This window comes from Brienomyrus brachyistius, chromosome 10, assembly GCF_023856365.1.
Source record: "Brienomyrus brachyistius isolate T26 chromosome 10, BBRACH_0.4, whole genome shotgun sequence".
In the NCBI taxonomy this organism is placed as follows: domain Eukaryota; kingdom Metazoa; phylum Chordata; class Actinopteri; order Osteoglossiformes; family Mormyridae; genus Brienomyrus; species Brienomyrus brachyistius.
This window is the reverse complement of record NC_064542.1, coordinates 13982003-14003941: the sequence shown is the minus strand read 5'-3', so window position 1 is coordinate 14003941 and position 21939 is coordinate 13982003. Positions and strand designations below refer to the sequence as shown.

The following is a 21939-nucleotide window of genomic DNA, read 5'->3' as shown; positions in this document are numbered from 1 at the left end:
GCATTTAATTAATCGATTATTCATCCATGTTCCACCCACTTTTCCGGGTCAGGACTGCAGAGATGCCTGCAGCCCATCCCAGGCAGCACCAAGCATGGCACATCTAGGGTACACCCTGGCCAGTCCCCAAACAGCCAGTTATGAACAACATAACCATACGTTGGCCAAACACATGGAGGAGGAGGTGTGTTATCCGAGTCTGAGCAGGAAATAAGTATGCAAACCTGACAGCAAATTACACCATCTGGTCAACAGATAGCAGTTCGAGGTCTTGTGAAATGAAACATAACCTGTTTCTGGTTTCACCAGAACCAGTATTGGACCAAAGACGGTTGTTAGCAGTATTGTAGCCACAAAGACAAAACCATTTAAAATCCATACATGTCCCATTCAGGTTTTATTTCTTACACAACATTAAAAAAAGAAATATTAACAGTGAATAATAGTGAAACTAAAGTGTAATGTTCTACTAGTACATGAGTTGCGACGGCTTCAATGTGCTGTTTTTTTGCTCAACTTGGAGAACAATGTCACTGAACACATGAATCCATGGTAGTCATGTAAATCACAAGTTTGATAATTTGCAAACAGAGAGCTGCATAAACATCACAACCCGGGAATTTTGGGCCGAATGTCCTTTTCATTTTTTATATGCTGTTAGCTAGAATAGGAAACCAATGGTATGTTTAAAAAAAAAAATGTGATAAGTGATAACTAGTCAAACTAGCAATATCCAAAACAACAAAGGGTCAATGCAGTACACCAAGAGTTATGGGCTATGAAGAGGAACCCCAGGGTTTAAAGAAAAAAAGTACTAAATCAAACCGTTTCCATCTGTTGTCTTAAGGGGTTGATGCAGGACCCAGTTGGGAAGTGCATGTTGTTTTATGCAATACCTCTCACACGGGACAACCAAGTCAAAATCTTAGTCCTCTAGTCCCCTATAGTCCAGATTAAGGCCATGACTAGGTACAGTGGTCTTACAGAGCCACACTGTGCAAGTGAAAAAGAGGGAGAAAAAGAACAGCGGTTGGAACTGGTCTGATAACCACATGGTCCAATGCTTAATGGTTCATTTATCAGAGAAATGTATCACAATGTATCAGGGCTGCAGGGTTGGGAGAACAACCTCATCCAGTACATTCTAAGACTGCACTGGGGAGGGGACATTCTCCTCTTCATCTGGAGGACAATCCACAAAATCAGCCAACATGGAGGCCATGGCTTCTTCATCAAGCTGCTCAGACAAAAGCAACACATTAGAACAAAATATTGGCAAGTGACAGGTTAACAGGGTTATGCTGATGAAACATCCAGGAAACAAGTCACAATGCTGGTAGACCTATTGTAACACCCAGCTTATGACCTACAAAGCTGAAACACTTACTTTTTTCTTCTCTACACTCTGCTCTCCTTCCCCTATTTCTCCTTTCTCCCGTTTTCTCTTCATGCCTCTAGAATCATCACTGTTATTGTCGGACTCTTCTTGCCCCACCTCCTCACTCTCTACAAGCCCAGACATCTTGCTCTGTCTGGCTGCAACTACTTCCTCCTCTGGGCAGGTCTGCTGTTCCTTGGACTCTCCATGCTCGACTAGTGGCAGTTCGACCACTGCCTCCTCCCTGGCGGCATCTTCGGTTTCCCCTGCATCCTGCGCAGATTCTGTAGATTCTTCAAGGAGGACAGCAGTCTCACTTACAGCAGGTGCCTCTGCTTCTTCTGTGGATCCTCGTTCCTGTAATGATACTTCCTGTCTACTTTCAGCTTCTGCTTCCTGAGCAAGTTCAGCTTCTTGAGAGGTTTCTCTAACTGTCATGAGAGGCTGGCGACCTATCTGGAATTCCAGTGAAGCAGCACCCTCTTTTGCTTCTTCCTCAAGTTTTCCTTTGTGCAACTCCTCTATGATTCCTACATCCCTTTCCTCTGTCTGTTTAACTTCATCCTGGACCCCCTCCTTTCGGTACATAGCAGTCTGTCCTTCCAGCTCTTCACTTGGCTCATCTCTCTCATCACCATCCTCACCAGAGAACATCCCCATTGCGCTCTCACCCACAGGTCCCATCAGAGCTTCCCCTTCCTCCTCTTCCAGGAGCACACTTCTGCTTTCCCCCTCTAATTGAGGCAATTCATCAACATCTTCCTCCTCACCCTCTATTATCCCCTCCTCTTCCTCTATCATCTCCTCTTCCTCCTCTTCATAGTCTGCAAACTCTTCTCCATCATAATAGTCTTCTGGGAAATCACTCACTTCTTCCTCCTCCTCCTCATCATCATCATCCAAAGGCTCCTCTTCCTCCTCCTCCTCTTCCTCCCCAATATCATCCTCATCCATCTCTTCCTCCTCATCTTCATCCTCATCCGAACTGTTGATGTTGATGACCGTGAGATCTTCCTCACTTGCGATTGGCTGCTGCGCCTGCTGCTGCGTTTGTTGCAGCTGCCTACTGGACTGTGCCATCTGTGTCTGCAGCTGCATCAATCCCAGCTGAGAGGCTTGTCCAGCCGGAGATGACTGTAGAAGCATCTGCTGGAGCTGGGTGCCTGGCAGAGAGTCTCCCAGACCAACAGAAGGTGTAGTCAGTTGAGCAGCAGAGTTGAGTGGTGGAACTAGGGACACAAGTGGAGTTTGACTCTGACCAGGAAAAGTGGCAACGGCACTCGAGTTTGAGGGAAGGGCCATAGTAGTAGGGAGTTCATTAGGAAGTGGGCTGTTCACAGCTCCTGTCTCTGACCCTGTACCCAAAGCTAGTCCCGAAACAGGTGCTCCTGGTGGGGGTTGGAGCGGCTGTGTGCTGGCAGGATCCTGTCCTTCCAGCATTAACATTCCTGGAGGCACTATGACAACGCTGTCATCCGAGTCACTCTCCAGGGAAATCTCCACATCCTCTGGCTCCTCCTTGTCATAACGTATGAATACAGGTCGCCGGCCCTCAGGAGGCCCTAGGGGCGGCAGCTCTCCAGGTTGAGGTGGGGACAAGAGCAGCTCCCCCTGGGCGGAAGTTGGACCTGTCTGGGCAGGTAATACAGGCGGTGGCGGGGGGAGATGGTTCTCCAGAGGGGTTAGGAGACCAGTGGGTCCCAGGCCGAGGGGATGCCGTGGCGGGAAGGGGGGCGCTGGCGCGGGACCGCCAAGAAGAGTAGGGAGAGAAAGGTTTTGAGAGGAAGCGAGGGTAGGGGCAGCCGGGGTGGGTTTGACGGCCAGGGGAGGCAAGGGGAGAGAGATAGAGGGGACGCGGGGGTGAAGCAGCGAGTTGCAGATGGTGAGAGCTTCAGCACAAAAGGAGGAAACCTGGAAGAGAGAAACATGCTGGAGCATGATGGTGCAACTAAAGATATACATCAGTTTCAAAACAAAGAAATCTTTATCATAGGCTACTCTTGGCTCAGAGGACAGCAATGTCCCTTTTAGCACACATACTGCTTTGAATACTGCAACATTATTATGCTTATAGTTAGCATTAGGCAAATGGGTCAGTGCTTTAGTCAATATAGCCCTGAACAGCCCAAGAAACAGGGGCTCCTGTAGGAAACGTACACAAAAAAGGAGGGGTGGGGTTTAAGGTAATAAATACTAAAAGTTCCTGTGACACTGTCGAATAATGCAAATCCTGTTCCACGAGTCAGACAGCCCTCAGCAACTGATCACAAATCAGGCATTATGCATTTCTGCAGGTCACTAACCAACAATTCCAGTTACTCTTCAATCATTCGATTTGAGACTTGGCATGACACATGGCGATATTACTAGGGAAAACAATTGTTCAAAGAAAAAGGGACACATCCACCCGAATTTAGAAGTAAGGGTCGAACCAAGTTTAAATGCAACACAAACCAATGTCGTGTCATCAGGGGGGATTGGAAAGAACTTTAATCCCAATAGGCTCACAAGATATTTCTTTATTTGTGGAGTCAGGTCCCAGTGCTGGTCTGATTTTAAACTTATACAGCTACATAAAAATAAAGGTAGTGTAGCACCTGGGTGCACCAGGCAGCCTCACACAGTACAAGCTAAATAACTGACCTCTAGAACCCGTAATCTTTGCACAATTGCAAGTTAATCTCAAGTGGTTCACATTTACATTTAGCAACTAAGAGAAACCGCGTCCGCCCCTGGGCTTGTTACACTGCCCAGGGGATTATGACACAGTTCTGGGTGTTATCTGCAGCACTGCAGTTCATGTGGGCACCTGCGCCAGTGTTTTTCCCACGAGCCCTAGAACTGCGACGTGCAACTGTGCATATCTGTCATACAGCTGCCTACACGGGTAGAAGTCTTGCAGCGCAGGCTATGGAAGCAGAGACGGGATGATTCATTAAACTGTCTGCTTTGGGGCACGAGTGACCTCCTTGCATCAATGCTCGACCTCATCATGACTGTTAGGCACCATTTGGTTGATCCACCTACGGTAAATAACTCCTAAATAAATGGCCCTTTTATGGAGGGTCAGCTTAGGGAGGGGAGACACACCCACATGACACATTCGTAAAAAAAGTTTTAATTCTAACCTAGGCTCTATCCATTGAGGTAATTCATGTTGTCTTCTGCATACAACCTATAGCCCTCATCTCAATTCTTTATATTAAGAATAATTAACTTATTTGCCAAGCAAATCATCAATACACAGCAATGGCATTAAGTGCTTTGTGATCACTAAGGCAGGGTGGGAGTCTGTCCCATTACTTACGGACAGACTGGGGTCCCGCCGGCCATGGCTGAAGATGGACACGGCACAGGACAGTGGTGGCGGCCAGCGAGGTGAGGGGGCAAGTACGAGGGCCAACAGGAGGCGGTAGAGTTCCCGCCGAGGGTGGGCGCTACCATACTGGCCAATCGCACCCCCTACATCGCTCCCGCAGAGCTGCTGCTGCAGACGCACGCAAAGGGGCAGGACCAGGTCCTGAAGCCTCTGCAGGAGAATAGGTGGAGGCTTTAGATAGAGGATAAGTGAAACAAACAGATACTAAATATGTTCTACAGACCTTGTGAATGTCTTCCTTCAGCAGAGTGCCATTGGTCAAGATGATCTGCCTCAGAGCTGTAACGGCATAGTGCTCATCATACCCATGCTCTTCTACTGAGCATTTACCATAGTAACAGAAACCCAAAGGAGTGGACAGGAGACTCGGCTACACACACGTACCTCTCAGGGCCGACACACAGGTGTCCTGATTGGCCAGTGCATCGCCCTTCCTCTGTAGCATCACTCCACTGCCATCGCCCATACCCTTCCCACGCCGTGGTGGCGTTTTCCCAACATGCCCAGCAAGTTCCGAGGCGGCAGACAGACCAGTGCGGAGCTGGGGGGAGGGGGGGGGATTAAACCAAGAATGCAGACTTCAAGCACCTTAAATTCTGCAAGCCGGATGTTAATTACAGCACTGCGGCATAGCCGAGTTCACGTCAATGTCTCTCCAAAAAAGTTAGTCACTGAAGCGCCGCACAGGCTAGCAGTGGAAATGCCACACAGCCGTAGCAGCAAGTGTGGCAAGAACCTGCTGATCACCACCACAGGCCTACCGTCCTAACAGAGACGGCACTGGACTCCAGTTCCTAGCAGTTTTAAAACTTACCAAAAGTATTCTTGTTAATTTACTTGCGAAAGTTGAGGGTTAGGGAAGAAATTTTATTGCAGAAGAGGAAATGTTTAAAGATCATCTGACCTATTACAGTTTTGATTGTTACACACTATTACCAGGCTTATGAGCTAAATTTCCAAAAACCATTACACCAACTACCAGAAAACACACCCATTTCCTTTAACTATAAACACTATTCCCGTTTTGACATGATTCAGATTTAGTTAGAGCAAAACTCTAAACCCTAATCCCTTCAGTTCTCATTGCCTAAACCATGTGCTCGTTTACAAAGCACTTGCAGTCAATACTGTTCACTCCAGTCAGCACAGAATTAACCCAATTAGCACATAATTATTTGGAAGAAAACACGAGTCAAAATTGTTCACATACCAATGAAAACCTTCAATGGTTAAGTAAAAGGGCCTTGGGTCAGTTCACTTAGCTATGGAAAAATGGATCCAGAAAGACCAGAAGAGGAGGAAGAGGACGCAGAAGAAGGGAGGGGCCAAGGAGACAAGTAATGTCAGATGAAATTTGTGCCACTCATGTTGACCATGTCTTTGTCTATGGTATGTCAATGAGGGAGGCTGGGCAGCAAGTGCAGCCCAATCGGAACCGCTTCACCGTTACCTCTAATACGAACCTTCAGAGATCAAAATAGGTAGGTGTTTTACATACTGCTCTCTACTGTAACTTGTGTTGTACTCTGTGCTTTTACAACAATACCTGTAGATGCCTGCCCTATAACACTAGAGTATATGTTATGAGAAATACATTGAATTCAGTCACAGGAGACGGAGATCGGGAATACGGTTATTGCCAACAATGTGATCCGCCTCAGAGAGATTCAACGAGTCATTGAAGACCAACAAATATTTAGAGTAATAAACACTCTTAGCATCTCTACAACTTACTGCATACTCCAAAAGAACAGGTTAAGAATGAAACAGGCATACCACGTTCCCTTTGAAAGAATTCCTGACATGGTGAGCGACCCGCGCCAGGAATATGTACAAGTATCAGTTTTCATTTTGTGTGAAGTATTTGAGTCTTCTTGCAATGTGTACTGTACTGTATTTCTATAGAGGGTCGAGCTGTTCTTCATGAGCTAATCTTTACTGATGAAGCAAGATTTAAATTAACCAAAAGGAGGAGGAACATAACTGGCCATCAGGCTATAGTGAATGTCCCTGCCAGAGAGGGGGGCATGTCACTGTGTGTGCAGCCATCAGTCACCGAGACGTCCTCCCTCGCCATGCCGTTCTTGGTCCCTATAACACCATGCTCCTCCTCCTCTCCCTTGAAAGTCTAAGAGACCATGTCTACCAGGCTAGAGCCAGCACAACGAGATTAGCTTTGCTACGTTGTCATTTGGGACGTCAGCTTCTGTCGGGCTGCCCTGGTCTGTGACTGGTTCTAGGTTCTTGAACATCGTTTTGCCAGCATATTCTCCCTTTTTAAACCCCATAGAGGAGTTTTTTGGGTTGTTTTTTTTTTCCTCGACATGGCAGTGGAAGGTTTACCAACGAGACCCCTACATTTATGTTCCCCTCCTTCAGGCCATGGAAGATGCCTGTTCAGACATCTCAGTTGCGGCCTGTCAGGTGTGGATAAGACATGCAAAGAGGTTTTTCCCTCGCTGTCTGGCTAGGACTAATATTGGCTGTGATGTAGATGAGATTCTTTGGCCTGATCCATTTCATAGACTTGATTGCTGTAGCAGACTAAGTTTCTGATTTCTGTATTCGCGTTTTTCACTTATATTTCACTGTATATTGGTTGTGAAGTTCTCTGCATGGTGGAGTACATTAAGAAAAAAAAATGTGCAAATATGAACATTTGTGTTTTACTGTGTTCATCATGTAAAGCAGTTTCTGAGAAATGACATAAACAACATTACTCATTGCTGGTTTTGAATTGATCTCACCAGTGTGTTAGACTATGTTGTAGTGCATGTGTTTTTGAGGGCTTGTGTGTTATGTCTGAAGGCAGTGTTTGATTTTTCAGTTAGTGCATGGTTTGAGTGGAGAGTTTGGTTTTGACCTGAACGGTGGAAGTTTCAGAAGTTGAGTGAGCAGTTAAGGATTTGCGTTTCGAGTTTTGGGAAATTGAGGTGTAATTTCAAGAAATGCGTTTTAGCACATCGAGAAAAACTGGAGAAAAAAAACCTCCCCAGAATTCAACAGAATTAAGAGGCCTGTCCAAACCCAGCGACCTCACCAGTGACTTCTCACCTTGACTGATTCTGCCCCTGGTGTGATGTCACCCAGCAGGTGCATCAGCAGGAGCTCTGTCTGGGTGGGGCTTCCCTGGAAAACACCTGCAGAAGCCCCAGCCACCTGCACCCACAACTCCAGCATGCGGTACAGACACACTCGCACGGCACTGTTGGGGGAGGAGGGACATCACGATTAGTCAATCCAATGGCAACCACACCATCTCAGTTTCACTATTCGTTCCGTAAACCTTCATGCGTGTAACATTCCCTGATGCCAGTCTGGGCAAGTAAAAGAAGTTAAAAGTAATTTGAGCTGATGTATAAAGGAAAAATAAAAACCTGTATGCACAGGTAAGACCTGATGGGTACGGCTTTCCGCATTTAATAAATACACGCCACAGCCATGTTTCCCACCTGAAGGCTCTCTGCTGTCCAGGGCTGCTTTCTGGCTGGGGACTCCAAGCAGAGAGCGTCTGAGACAGGAGTCGTGTCAAAACACCACAGTACTGGACCAGGCGGCCACCCGCACTGCGGATTGAAGGGCATACAGTGAGCACATCCATCTGTACATCGACCGACTCCCGGCCCACTGCCCCAAAAGGAAATCAAACGGCCTGCCCATCAGTGAGAAATGGCTCAGCACCACTCACTGGACGTCCCAGAAGTGGAACACGGTCAGAAGTCTGTCGGCACTCACACTGTGATGAGGGCAGAGAGGAGCTCCAGAGTATCACTGTGAATTGAGGGCAGGACCAGCAGCTTCAGGGAGCCATCTCCGGACGCACTCTGCAACGCATGCAAATTACGAAGGCGCCTCATTGACACACACATACACACGCCCAAGATTAGTGTGGCATCAGAACAAAACCTGTGGGAATCCAAGAGCCACAGCAAAACGAGCCACAGAAAATGAGAGCTTGATTCATAAGCATTCGGGCAGAGAAGCGTTTTCACCGGTGCAATGCAAAGCTGGGAAAGACCAAGCTGAATGCTGCCGGGTTTGTGCAGGGAAAAACCGGCATTACTCACGATGTTCTTACAGCTGACAGCCAGGGCTCGGCACACTAGGTTGATCAGACTCTGCACAGGCACACACACCGGCGAAACGGGGTCAGCGCTGAGGGGAAGAGGGCCAGAACTGGTGTCACCAGGGCCGACACGGGCCACTAGTCTATAATACACGCTACACTATTTGCTGAGGAGTGCACATGTACCCATGGTGGATAGCGGCTAAAAAAAAAAAAAAAACATTGAAAAGGTTATAATGGCAAATTTTTCCCAAAGAAGGAGAATTTTTTAAAAAGATTTTAAATGACTACTAAAACTGTAGTGACGAGTTATTTCCGAGCTATTTGTTTCGTAATTTAATCTCAAAAACAGAGGAGGAACTACCTCCCGTACCTCTATGGATCAGCTGCCTCTGGTATCCACAAGCACATGCCCAGAAGCACTAACTGGTACCGGGTCGCAGTGACAACTAAATATTGTTCTGTGCAGGAAGTGCGCATGCTTATTGATAGATGGCTGAGTGAGCCTGAGCTTTGGGCAGGTAGGCTGCTTCACAAACCTCAACGTGTGCATGATGGCCAGAGACACGGCCCGGTATCGGTGCCGGAGCTGGATCTGCAGGAGGGGGTCGGTCTCATCCAGCGGGGGAAAAGGCAGCTCTACACCGGGACCCTCGTACTGCAAGGTCCCTTCTGCCAGAAGAGAAACACACCTTATAACCAACCACTGGACCCAAAGACTACACCTGCCCATCAGGACCCAAACACGACATCAACCTATAAACGAACACCTATAAAGGAGAGCAAAAAACAGATTGAAACAGTGTTTAATAAAAACTGTTTAAATAGGGTATGAATTTCCGACATGGGGGACTGTCGTTCCCGTAACAACAGCCTCCCGCCCCATATTGCTGTGCTACACCAGGATATCTATTTCACCATCTCCTGCAGGCCAAGCTATATTACTCTAAAGTGTGTCTTGATGTGAACCATCTTACACAACACGCTAAGACCAATTAACCACAGCCTTCCACATTTACCTTTTACACTTAAGCAGTAACATGCGAGGAGTGCAGTTGTACTCCAGTACATCACAGCTGCGAGTCGGTCATAGACAGGAGGACGCGATGTACTGGAGTACAACCACATGACTTCAAGTACGTTATTGCTTTTATATAACAGTTCACCAGGTAGCATTTATAAGTTGACAGTAATAAGCCACAACAGATTAAATTAAAAATCAAGCAAAGTATAAACATTTTTGGGAAATAGCTCCCAGCAGCCTACTGTTACCAAGCAACATCAACATTCCAATGCAACACAGCTCACTTACTCTCAGCTACTATGCATCATATATTAATTTGCAAAATATACTCCTATTTTGCTGTGAACAGTTCCCGAAAGCTCCCATTAAAACAACTTAGATAGTTGAAACCGTTCAACTGCTTGGCACTAAACGTGCAAGTTGCTAACCTAATCAGCAACTATGCCTTTGGGAAACGTGCCACACTCTGCTTTTATTTTACGTTGCAATTTCACTCTGCTTTTTATGAAACAGAGAACAGCCAAGCTGAATCATTTATGTGAATGATAGGGCATTAGTTCATTTTATGTACAATATCTTATTTTATGGCCTATTTTGAGAAATAAGTTAAATTAAATGATTGTTTTGTAGTCTTATACTTGCATGATAGTCACATAAAGGTAGTGGAAAAATGCTCAAAAGAACTACCTAGTTACCAACAGTATGCATATAAAGACATTTTTACAGTAGCAAATTTAGAAACATCACATTTTATAATTTACAGTCACTTCTTATCCAAAATCAGTTAACCATGAAGTAAGATGTACTTTTGTCGTATTTCCTCTCACATCAAAAATAAAAGGTGGCATCTCCTCAATCAGTGTAATCAGAACCAGGCATGTGTTTATGAGAGCCTTCACGTGTTTTCCTGACCTGGTAACAGATTTTATCCTTATAAAGCTCTACAAGTTTATATAATTTCTTCCTATATGTATCTGAAAAGGAGACCATTCAAGGTCTCTGGGGGTGTTTTTTTAAAAGTGTCTATGACAAAAACCTACGGAATGTTTTAGACGGGTCGGGGAAGGTCAAGCTTAAGTAACGGTTTTTAGATACACCTGTAAGCGGAGTGATACGTCTGATGTGAAATGTCCCGAGCGCAGTGATACACTGATAGCAGAACTCATAGAACACTTCTTGTCCAATCAGATTTCTTAGTTGGTAATTGTTGTATAAAACACTTTATACATTTCACCACAACCCTGTCCTGGACAAGCAGTACAGAAGATAGATGGGTGAGTAAAAAAACACAATAATTTATCTTGTTTTGGGGATAGAGTTCTCCAAGGGGACCTGAAATTAAGCATCTTGTATTTGTAGCTGCTGTAGCTTGACAGGTAGAGTATTATGCTAAAACCACAGGGTGTGGGTTCAAATCCTAGCACGGGAATTCCTATTATCATCTCCACAGTTACTTAAAAAGTAACATTAAATAAGGTAAGAGGCTATTATTTTGAATTAAGCCTATACACTACACAAATCTTGGAGGTAGCAATAGTATTTAAAGGTTTTTTTTTCCTCATCTGCTTCTATCTGATGGTATCCTGCCTGACTTAATGCTATAGCGGCCAGATGTTTTTCACTGAGCCAGCGTTGTGACTCGGTATCATCTCTGAAAAAGGGGCTCTAAGTCCTGGTTCAGCCTCGCCTTCATTCTTTGTTATGACAGCAGCAGGAAGCACTGTTTCTTGGAAAAGCTGCCAAATTCACATCCAGACCGAGGAGGGATACATCAGCCGCACTGCTAACAACCTGACGGCATGCAGCACTGACCAGATTCGGCTCCCAGGTACAGTTGTCCCAGCAGGCCGTGGGCCGTGGCCAGCAGGCAGTGCATCTGATTGGCCCAGGCCTCGGACCTGCGACTGCCGCCTCCTCGCTCCAGGACGCCACCTAGGCAAGGTAGCCGGCCGTAGCACTCACATGCCACCTTGTCAGGAGGAGCGAGAGAAAGGGAGGGAAAAATGAAAGAGGAAACAGGGCACATGAAAATGATATTTAAATTTAAAAGGAGTAAAAATAACACAAAAACACAAGGAAAAAACAGGCCTCACAGAACAATTCAGACTCACCTCCTGCATTCTAGGGTTGTCAGAATCCATCTTCGAGAGGAAGTAGGCACCGAGTTTATCCTGTTAGAAAACAAAACAAAGACTAAAGTATGGCAGCCACATAGAAAACATAAACTACATCCAGGTCATAAAACAAAATACCTACTCTCAAAGATCCACAAGCTCTTGGGTAGAAAGTCATACATGCCTTCATCCCCTCCATGGCCACAAGGTGGCACTGTAACAAACAAAAACACACTGTTCAACATACAAACAGGTTTTTTTCCCCCCAACTCTGTTGTCCTGAGCACAATCTACCCCATTCTTGATGTTTAATATGAACACTGTGCTAACTTTGGATGTACTGATTTTATCTGTTTCAGTGGTAACAATTTCTGTGTGCCATATACGCATAAATTGAAAGGACTTGTCTATTCTGTTTACATTAAAAATGGCTCTTAGAGATGGTTTTTTAGAGCATTGCACTGCATTTTTGAACAGAGTTTGACTTTCAGATTTTACCTCCAACTTGAGGCCTAGCAGTGAGGTTAGGATCCCCAGGATTGAGTTGAGGCCAACCTCTCTTGCAAGCTCAGGCAGCTGGGAGGAGTACTGCAGCAGATCCTGGAGAATCGCAACAGCCAGCTGGACAGAGGGCAGGGGGGCCTGGGACTGAAGAGAGCCAGAGACCACATAAAACAGTGACATTTATATGAACGAACAGGAAGAGCAGGAGTCACCGCAAACCAGTAGCACAGCACCAGAAAACCTGCCAGCTCCATCCAGTGCCCACGCGAGCCTTTGCTACATAGGCATGCTCAGACAAAGATCTTATCTTTTAAAAGTGACATTTAACTTCCAGAAGCATGTAAACAGATTTGATCCTATAACGGAACCTGCATTCCCTGAAACTATTTCTGCTGTTCTCTCTCATGGAAACCTGTTGCGCAAAATCCACACGGTCATATTTTTTTCCCCATAAATCTTTCACATTTTTCCTCACCTACGCAGTACTGGATATTAAAAAAATAAAATACATGCAGAGGTTTCTATGGCGAACACCTGCACTACCTGTATGTACGCACGTAACGTGCAGAGCCCACATGGCCATATTTTTTTCCCTATAAATCTTTCCTGTTTTTCCTCACCTAAGCACTATTGGATATAATAAAAAAACAAATACAGTTTCCATGGCGAATATCTGTATGCACATACATAACTATATTTCATGTGGCCAATAGCAAGATCCAATTACAAATATATACGACCCAACAGTAAATTACATGGCGGTGTGGTGGCTCAGTGGACAGCAATACAACCTCACACCTCTTGGGAATGGGGATTCAAATCTACTTTGCATGTTTTCCCTGCGCTGCAAAAGATTCTGCCAGGTACGTTGGCAGTGTGGTCCAAAGACACACATTTAGGCTCTGATGCTTCTAAATTACCCATATGTGTGTTTGAGAGCATGTGTGTGAACTAGCCTCATTCCATATTCTGCCTGGTTAAGCAGTTGGAAGATAACAGGATATACATCACATGGACATATTGGATAACCAATCGAACATTCAGAGACATTGTAACAGTGCACAAAAGGTTCTTGTACCACAGTTTATTCAGGATTTGTTGCAGACATTTTCTGATTTTGTTCAGCCTGGCAGCAGGGCTACAGGATGCCACCGCATTTTGGGCCCAGGGCATTATGATTCTGGTATCTGCTAAACTCTTCATCAGTCAGCCCTAATCAAGCTCTCGGCTGAAGTAAACTGTTCGGAAAGCCAATAAGACTGAAAGCATTAGGTCGAAGACGTCATTTCAATTTGTAGTAAACAAAATGTAGGAGCTGATGAATACAATAAAAACAGCAAGATTAAAAATCATACTTTCAAAAATATAGGCATACGCATTTTCCTCTATCTATCCATACTGTTTATTCAGTAGAGGGTGATAGGAAAGGCCTGGAGCCTAATCCAGGAAGCACAGGACAGAACGTAGAGAACATCCTGGATGGCAAGACCTTCACAGGGCTGTGAACGAACACACACACAATCAAGTTACAGACCCAACCATTTTCCTAACTAGCTTGTGTGACATAGAGGTTGTGGGGCCCTGCCGTGGCAGCCAGGGGCTCAAGGCAGGAAATAACCCAGGATGGGGCATCAACCCCATGGCTGGGGGGGGGGGGGGGAGACATACACAACATTCACACCCACAGACAATTTGGCAACTTCAATCTAATTGGCAATTTCTTGGATTGTGGTGGAAAAGAGGAAAACCGAGGACACCTCATGACAAACTAATATATATATATTAAGATAGGGAGAACGTGCAAATAGCAGACAGGCAGAGCTGTGCGGAGACTCGAATCCTGCTGAAGGAACAGCGTTACCCAGCATGCCATGCTGCACCAGGTCACAGGCTGACATTTTAATTTTTTTTTTAAAAGTACTATAAGGGAAAAAAAGAATATCAGCACAAACCCTATGCAAACACCACACACAGCAAGGTGTGGCCACAGAGATGCAACACCCCAGTGCTATACCCTCCCCCCCACCACCCATGAACAACTAAAGAATTCAAAAAATAATTTCAAATAAATTAATTTTTTCATAAATAAAGGAAACTGGCAGTTACTTGTCCACTCCATTTTCATATTTTCATCCTCCACAAACAGAAATCTGGAAATAAGCCATCACTGGAAAGGTCTAGCATGGTGTGGCTTGTGAAGGCTTGGAGCCCTGTCCTTTCTGATTAGGCTCCGGACCCCCGTGACCCAGAAACAAACACGCAGAACAATGAACGAATGGCTTAAATTATGCAAATCCATTCAGTGAACAGATAGTTCAGGCTAACTGAACAAAAGCTCAGTGGGTACTAACAGACACATGCCCACTATCCTTGCCCAGTCCAGGACATCCCACCCCTCATTAGATGCAGCCATAAGTGTAACAGCATTTGGTTTATTTCTGCAGCTTGAACAATCCTTCAAAGTTTCAATAAGACATTTATTACAATTCAGCAGGATGGGTGGACTGATGGAGCACTCAGTAATGATGAAGCCGATCAAACCAGTTATAATTTACATCATCTACCAGGAAGAAATGGCCAGTGAGCACAGTCTGCATGACCACTTTAGGGGAAAACATGCCGGCGTGAGGGGCAGCTCACCTGTATGACCTGCTGCAGTGACCGCAGCCAGGAAAGGCAATGCTGCTGGAAAACATCACTGGAGCTGTCCTTCACCAGCACTGCCAGCAAGCACAAGCCCTCAAACCTGTCACACGCACAGAAATGCAGACCCACTGAAGGTTATATTTGTCATCAATTCCCAAGCAAACAGAAAACTGAAAATATATTTGAACGCACTAAAAACAGTCATAAGCATTAAAAAGGAGGGAAAGAAAAAGTCAAACACCGGATGACCAATACTCCATTATTCTCTTATTCTCAGAGCGTCACTGGAGATTTATGAAGGGGGGGGGGTGACCCTTTAGTAGGGGGGTCTCATCTTAATGAAAATTAAGAACGCACCATTTAAAGTAATTAGTATGGGGGCTAAAGCAGTCTAGCAACGCCCTAACTTTCTCCAGACCTCAAGACAATAAAGTAGGCAGGACATCAATAATGGCTGTTTATCTGAAATCAAACAAACTTAAGATCCTACAAGACAATACTGAAAAAAAAATCTAAAGAATTATGACACACTATAGATAGTTTAGAACATTTTTAGAGGAAAAACAAACTATCCAAATGGGTTAAGTATTATTCAGTATAATACATACTGTTACTTAGGCTGATACAAACTCTGTTTACAGTCAAAATCTAACCTGGTTTTGCTTGATCCCAGTCGGCCATTGCTGAGCCCAATAAGTCCGCCAACTGCTGCTGAATTCTTAAAGACATAACACATATATAAAACATACAGTATCATGACAATTTAAACGAAAAAAAGTGTGCACGATATGCATGCAACCTACCGAAATACTGCAAATGACGATTCAGAATGGGATGAATTACTTACATATTTTATATATACATATTTTAAAATACAATATTGTTAAGTGAGGAAAAACAAATTTTCAAAGTACACCGAGAATACCTATCTTAGTTCATTGACTTACTGCATAGTTGCACGGTAAAGGCAACAAAACTCATTTACAATACATTGTGCAAACTATCAAAATAATAGTGCAGCATTACCAAGTAACGTTGAATCAGAAAACAAAAGAGGACGAAAATAGTAAAATGACACACAACCATACACATCTCTAAATAAAGTGCAAACATCGAAACCTCAACAGCTCTCAAGAGAATCAATATCCAGATAAAAAAAAATCACAAAAGACAGCACACCACCCCATGGAGGCACGAAAAATGGAGCGCAACAATTACAGCGTATTAAAAGATGATACCTGTGAGGAGACCACGCCATGCTCCCGGTAGTTTGCCAAAAGAGCTGGCAGGTACTCCGGCCGTTCTTCCTTCAAAACGGATACCAACCCCTCGGTCAGCCGCATATTAGTTGAAACATGCAGCCATACAGTAGTGGCCATGTTTCCACTTCGCCTTGCTGTGACGACTAAATTCCTCGACGCAGAGAAGCGTCACTAACTTGCGACCGCCAAGCACGGGGGGCCCCACCTACGTACGAGCACGTCTTTTTCATGTATCATATACCTATTTATATACGGCATCAGCTTCAGTAAGATCAAGAGCCAACATGGTACACTGTTCGTAGTTTTATTTTTAATCAAAATGCCACACCTGTTTAAAAACTGCGGATGTGGTTAACAGTTAACATGCACTTTTTCTAACCAAGGTACAGGTTACAATTTATTTATAACTTATGAGTACACAATTGTCTTATCCGGTACCACTTTCCAAGTGTGTGGTACCATACCTGATGGTATGGTAGCGATTACTAAGAACTAAGGTAATAAGCATCTTCTATGCCACTCTATGCTATATAATTACTACATTAGGTGTATTATTTAGTATCATGTCATGATTATCCAACAAAAAGATAAACCATTATAGTAACAACTCTTTAGGTTTAATTGGGACAAAACTGCATTTGAATATTCATTATTTTTATTTAGTAGAAACATAAACAGCATGCACCAGAGTGTATTTCATCCATTAAAATTCAACACTGGCAACATTATTCAGCATTGAAAAAGCTGATTCAGCACTGTTCCAGCACACTTCCATAGTCAAAAAAAAAACATTAAGTCTCTCTTGCGGTTTGAGGATTGGCCATTGTGCTTCTCTGGGAGGATTCTGCACAGGAGTGTTACCTGCATTTCAAATAATTCCCACTGAAATGCGCTCTGCTTTCAAAGCCATCGCACAGCCCCGCTTTCCAGTGAAAATGTTGCAATGAAATACTCCACACTCTCTCAAAACAAATGAAAATAGAGGAAATGCCTTTAGCAGTTATAGTTAGTCTGAATTGTGACGCATCTCTCACGTCTGTGGATCCAGCAAAACCTCGCAGGTTCGGCCCAGCTCCCCAAGCTTGATGCGAGCATATTCGGCACGGTTTAGCGCCATCTGGCAGTCCTTGCGTGCTGAATATGTAGAGCCCTCATGCGGCTGTCCAGTGGCCACCTGAGGGAGGGGTTAGCGCTTGAATGTTTATACCTCTCAATTACAGACACAACTTTCTCTAGAATCCCCTGAAAACTTCTTTCACTTGCCTGTCACATTCTTGACTTTGGGACGACGAGTGCATATGTGTTCCATGCATGAATAGTTGCTTGTGTGTCAGTTTAAATGTCACTGAACTACCACCAGAAGTAGACAAACATTCAGGAAGCACAGCAGGCTAAATCTACAGGAAATTTTAAATGGAAAACTAACTCATTTGCAAGCACACTGCTGTAAGGAAGGAAGGAAGGAAGGAAGGACAGAAAAGGAAGGAAGAAACCAGCACTGGAATCTATGATATGGCTTAAGTTCTGAGTCCTGGGAATACAAAGCACAAAGAGTAAGGGATAGGACACCTGTGTTTGCCTGTAAGTGTGACCCAGAAGCAGAGTTATATCTCTCTGAAAGTGAGGGCACACCTACCTGCGTCAGATAGCGGATTTGAGAGCTTAGCTCACTTTCAACCCTGTTGACAGCACTAGTGAACTGAACAAGCTGGCGGTCAAGTAGACTAGCATTGTGCTTCTCCTTGGACAGTTCCAGTATAATATTTCCTAACGACACATATTGGACAGAATAAACAAATAAGTTATACTGCACTTTGTTAACAACAGGGGGAAACGTTGTTACACTGTGCTTTCGTAATGATAACAGACAGTTAATAATAAATAAATAAATATTTTTCAAGCACCACTGATTTCCTTCATCCCTCGAATCTCGTGAAAATTTCAACAGTGGTCTGCTGCATTGAACAGCTAAACGGTTTTCTTTTATTCAGTAATATATTTCTCTAACATTTTTTTATATCAACATATGAACGGGATGAGCTAGAATCCTTGTATACTGACCTGCGCATTGCAAAATAACCGCGATCTCCTTCTCCACGTCTTCCAAAGCTCGCAATCTGTCGTTCGCCATGCTTAGACTCCCCCTGCTTCCACTACAAAGAACAAGTCAGTCTTCTGACCCAAGAACTAATATACGCCTATTAAATTCACGGATGGCTAAAAAGACCGACTAACAACAGGTAAACTACAAAATACATTTTGATTTACCTTCCTTAAATCAATATGTAAAGTAATAGCTGGGCAAAAAGTCGACGCAAGGATAAAGTAAATATTTTCATATACACTGCAACAGAAAGTCACGTATCGAACTAAGCTATGACGTTAATGTAGTAAAAAGTACGAGGTAAATAGATCTTAGTAAGCTAGATTGTGTAGCGAATCGAGTAGGTAACACCAAACTAACTATTCTCATGTTATAAGGTATTCTAAATAATTTGTTTCTAAATTATTATTTTAAAGCATCCCACAATAACTTATGGTAATTTGTACAGACCTTTCGTGCTTTCAGAATCTTCTACGGCTTTCAGTGTCATGAAAAACGAAACAATGACTCATACGGAAGCCGTCGAGGGACATAAATGATTATATCGATCGCAATCGCGGATGTTGAACGGTGTACTGTACGGCGAAGATTAGGGTATTGAGATAGGAAATGGGCACTTATAAGGCGAGAGATATTCAATAAAAATGTATCAAATTGGAATTCCATTGACCTGGAGCCTACTCTTGTATATATGAGGCACAATTAACTGTTCAACCTGGACAGTCCATTACAGGAACAATTGTACATATTTATTAAGTGTATAAATCATCCAAACAGCGTGTATCTGGACTGTATGGAATCCCACACGGGTTGAACATGCAAACTTTGTACTTATGGAGCTGGGTTTTTTTTGCCGACTGAAAATCTTTGGTGTGTGAGTATTGGCGCAGGAAGACATTTTGAGCTCGGTGTGCTGACTTTAAGGAAGTTCTTTTGTGGCAACAATTAACAACGTTAGTCTTTTTTTAGAAATAACCATAAAGTAGACTCTGAGCCATAGTAAAAATAAGTAACAAAATGGTACGATTTTCTTTGACAAAAACTGTCAGCATTGGCACGCCTCCCACCAATACTGACCATCAACAACCAGATGGGTGCTGAAGCATCCTCAGCACTTATTTCCAGCGCCACTCTGTGAGATAATTATTAATAAAAGTAATGATTAATGGATTAGTCTATGGGAATGACACATTCTCAACTGACACCTGAGAATGGCATGAGTGTAGAGGGTCCGAGAGTAAGTTTAATTTGTTTCATCACGCCTCTACTGGTCTACTTACAAAAAAATTACAGAACATTCCTTTCCTCACAAATATAGTAATTTAGTGAATTAAAGGCTATAGAATTTGCACCAAACCCTAATCCAATGCTTTTCACTCCACTTTGATCTTTAGTCTGTAGTGGACCTACCTGATCCCAGGCCAACCAGGTTGGGATTCACTATAGTTGTATTCAGCACAAGCACATGAGACAATCTCAAAGAGGTGCACAAAACTATGAGAAATGCAATCACATCATATACACACAAATATATTCCATAGGCTGAATTAAGGAACACAAATTTAGCTACTGAAGAAATATACAACTATAGAAGACAAATATCAGTGCCCTCCACTGTCAACTCCCCCAAGACAAGGCCAGGCAATGGTGTACACAGAAGTTTAATGCAGATGGTAGGCACTTGTGGATCATAGTAAATAACTCTGGTTTTGATTTTTTTTAGCAATGGAACTAATTGCAATTATGGGGATAAATTGTGTTCCATTTTAGGGCTAGATAGTTGGCAGTAGGAACAAACCTATGACATGACATGCAAACTAACAGCCATGAAAATATGGCAGGTGTGAACAGCAATTTCCAGCCTCTAGCCATTTGGAGTGAAATCTTACATAAGAAGTCTTTCTTTCCTTACAGCTGCCATCAGATGATGGACCGGATAACAGCTACTAAAGTTTCATTTCTATCATCACTCAAGGGTACAATACTGAACTTTTCTGACCTTATTTCATCTTTAGGACTAAATGACATAAAAAAAAATCCATCCAACCATCTTGTACAACTTATCCAAGCAGGGCTGAAGTGAATTTGGAGTCTCTTAGGATGCATAAGGCATGAAGCAGAGCACATGCTGATCAGTATGTAGCAGAGTCCTTCACAGGGAACACATATGTGAACGCACACACATATACAAGTAAAGAGTAAAGGGCAATTCAAAGTGTCTTCCATTCAGTTGCAAACCCAAACACATAGGGAAGCAGCTTATGTAGATTTCACGTAAGTGGTGTTAGGCCAAGGTTTTTTGTAAATACACTGGCGTTAAAAACAAATGCAAAAACACACCTGACAAGTAAGAGCACACAAAATTAAACACAGACAATTTTGTACGTTAAGATTTTTTTCTTTAGACATTTTCTAAAATGCAGTACAAAATAAGGAGGCGACATAAATTTTCCCATGTTTGTTGTTTTTAAAAAACTACTTTTTCCATTTTTTGTTCATATTCTTTGACTAAAATAACATATTGCTTTTACAGTTTCTTGGTTTTTTTAATATCAATATAGTTTCTAATTATACTTTATCAGTGATTAAATTACCAGGTAGTAGTTAGATTTCTTTTTTCCCCTCTCTCCTTACTCAGGTTTAGTAGTAGTAACTTAAATTGTTCCCCTGAATAAAATAAAATCAGATATGAGTTTTACAAAGTGACAAGATTGCTTGTCTTCTTAGCAGTTGAGGCTGACAAGTACAAAGATTTACAAAAACAAGCTGAAATGGTTTACAGACAAAATGAGTCAAAACTGCGACCCGATCAAAAGCCCAAAATGTCTGCGCTTTTAGTCAGGTAATCATCCTCCATCACCAACCACATAACGTTGCAACAATTTTGCCACCATAGTAACACAGTGGGAATGCCATACAGCATCTGCTGGAGCAACATGCATCTGCGGTGTGGGCTGGCATGTAAGTTTGCACACATGTACAGCTAATGTGCATACCGCACGTGGACATGAACAAAGACGTGAAATGCTGTTAAAACAGCAGACTGTACTGTTGGGTTACATCAGTGCATGTTTCCATGAAGCTTTATTAGCTGTCAAAGACACTTTCTCCATTATTCATAAAGCATTAACACCATCCAAAAGGTGAAACGCAACTGAGCATTTGGGCATTGTTTTCATTTCTCTCTAAACAAATTGTGATACCCAAAATGTGGCCATGCTTTTGAAAGAAAAGATGCTGGACAGAGGATGATATTAAAGCTTTATAAATATATAATTCTTATAGAAAATGACAATATGATCACTGAACATGATGTGATCAGCTGTTTTGATTCACATTCAACTTTGTAAACCTGCTATGCCAAGTATTCTTAATCTTCAGCCTGGACACCATGCGAGCGGCTAAGCTCTTAGGTTGACCTGAATTGAAGTTTAGTGAGTGTAAAATCGAGATGCATATTGT

General features: G+C 43.3%; 2 protein-coding genes across 2 annotated transcripts; both read right to left on the bottom strand.

Moving 5' to 3' along the window:
- Positions 1–367: 367 nt before the first annotated feature.
- pelp1 (proline, glutamate and leucine rich protein 1) lies at positions 368–16617 on the bottom strand. The gene is made up of 17 exons (XM_049027604.1): positions 16350–16617; positions 15765–15829; positions 15106–15211; positions 12460–12609; positions 12104–12175; positions 11959–12018; positions 11660–11816; positions 9363–9495; positions 8825–8912; positions 8493–8581; positions 8210–8323; positions 7812–7962; positions 5142–5298; positions 4981–5036; positions 4686–4907; positions 1388–3289; positions 368–1237 (listed from the first exon to the last, which is right to left on the bottom strand). The coding sequence occupies exons 1-17, from the start codon at positions 16488–16490 to the stop codon at positions 1145–1147; spliced, it is 3756 nt and encodes a 1251-aa protein (XP_048883561.1). The 5' UTR covers positions 16491–16617; the 3' UTR covers positions 368–1144.
- Positions 16618–16663: 46 nt separating this feature from the next.
- On the bottom strand, positions 16664–19002 carry med11 (mediator complex subunit 11). The gene is made up of 4 exons (XM_049027609.1): positions 18928–19002; positions 18435–18526; positions 18010–18140; positions 16664–17547 (listed from the first exon to the last, which is right to left on the bottom strand). The coding sequence occupies exons 2-4, from the start codon at positions 18502–18504 to the stop codon at positions 17404–17406; spliced, it is 345 nt and encodes a 114-aa protein (XP_048883566.1). The 5' UTR covers positions 18505–18526; positions 18928–19002; the 3' UTR covers positions 16664–17403.
- Positions 19003–21939: the final 2937 nt, after the last annotated feature.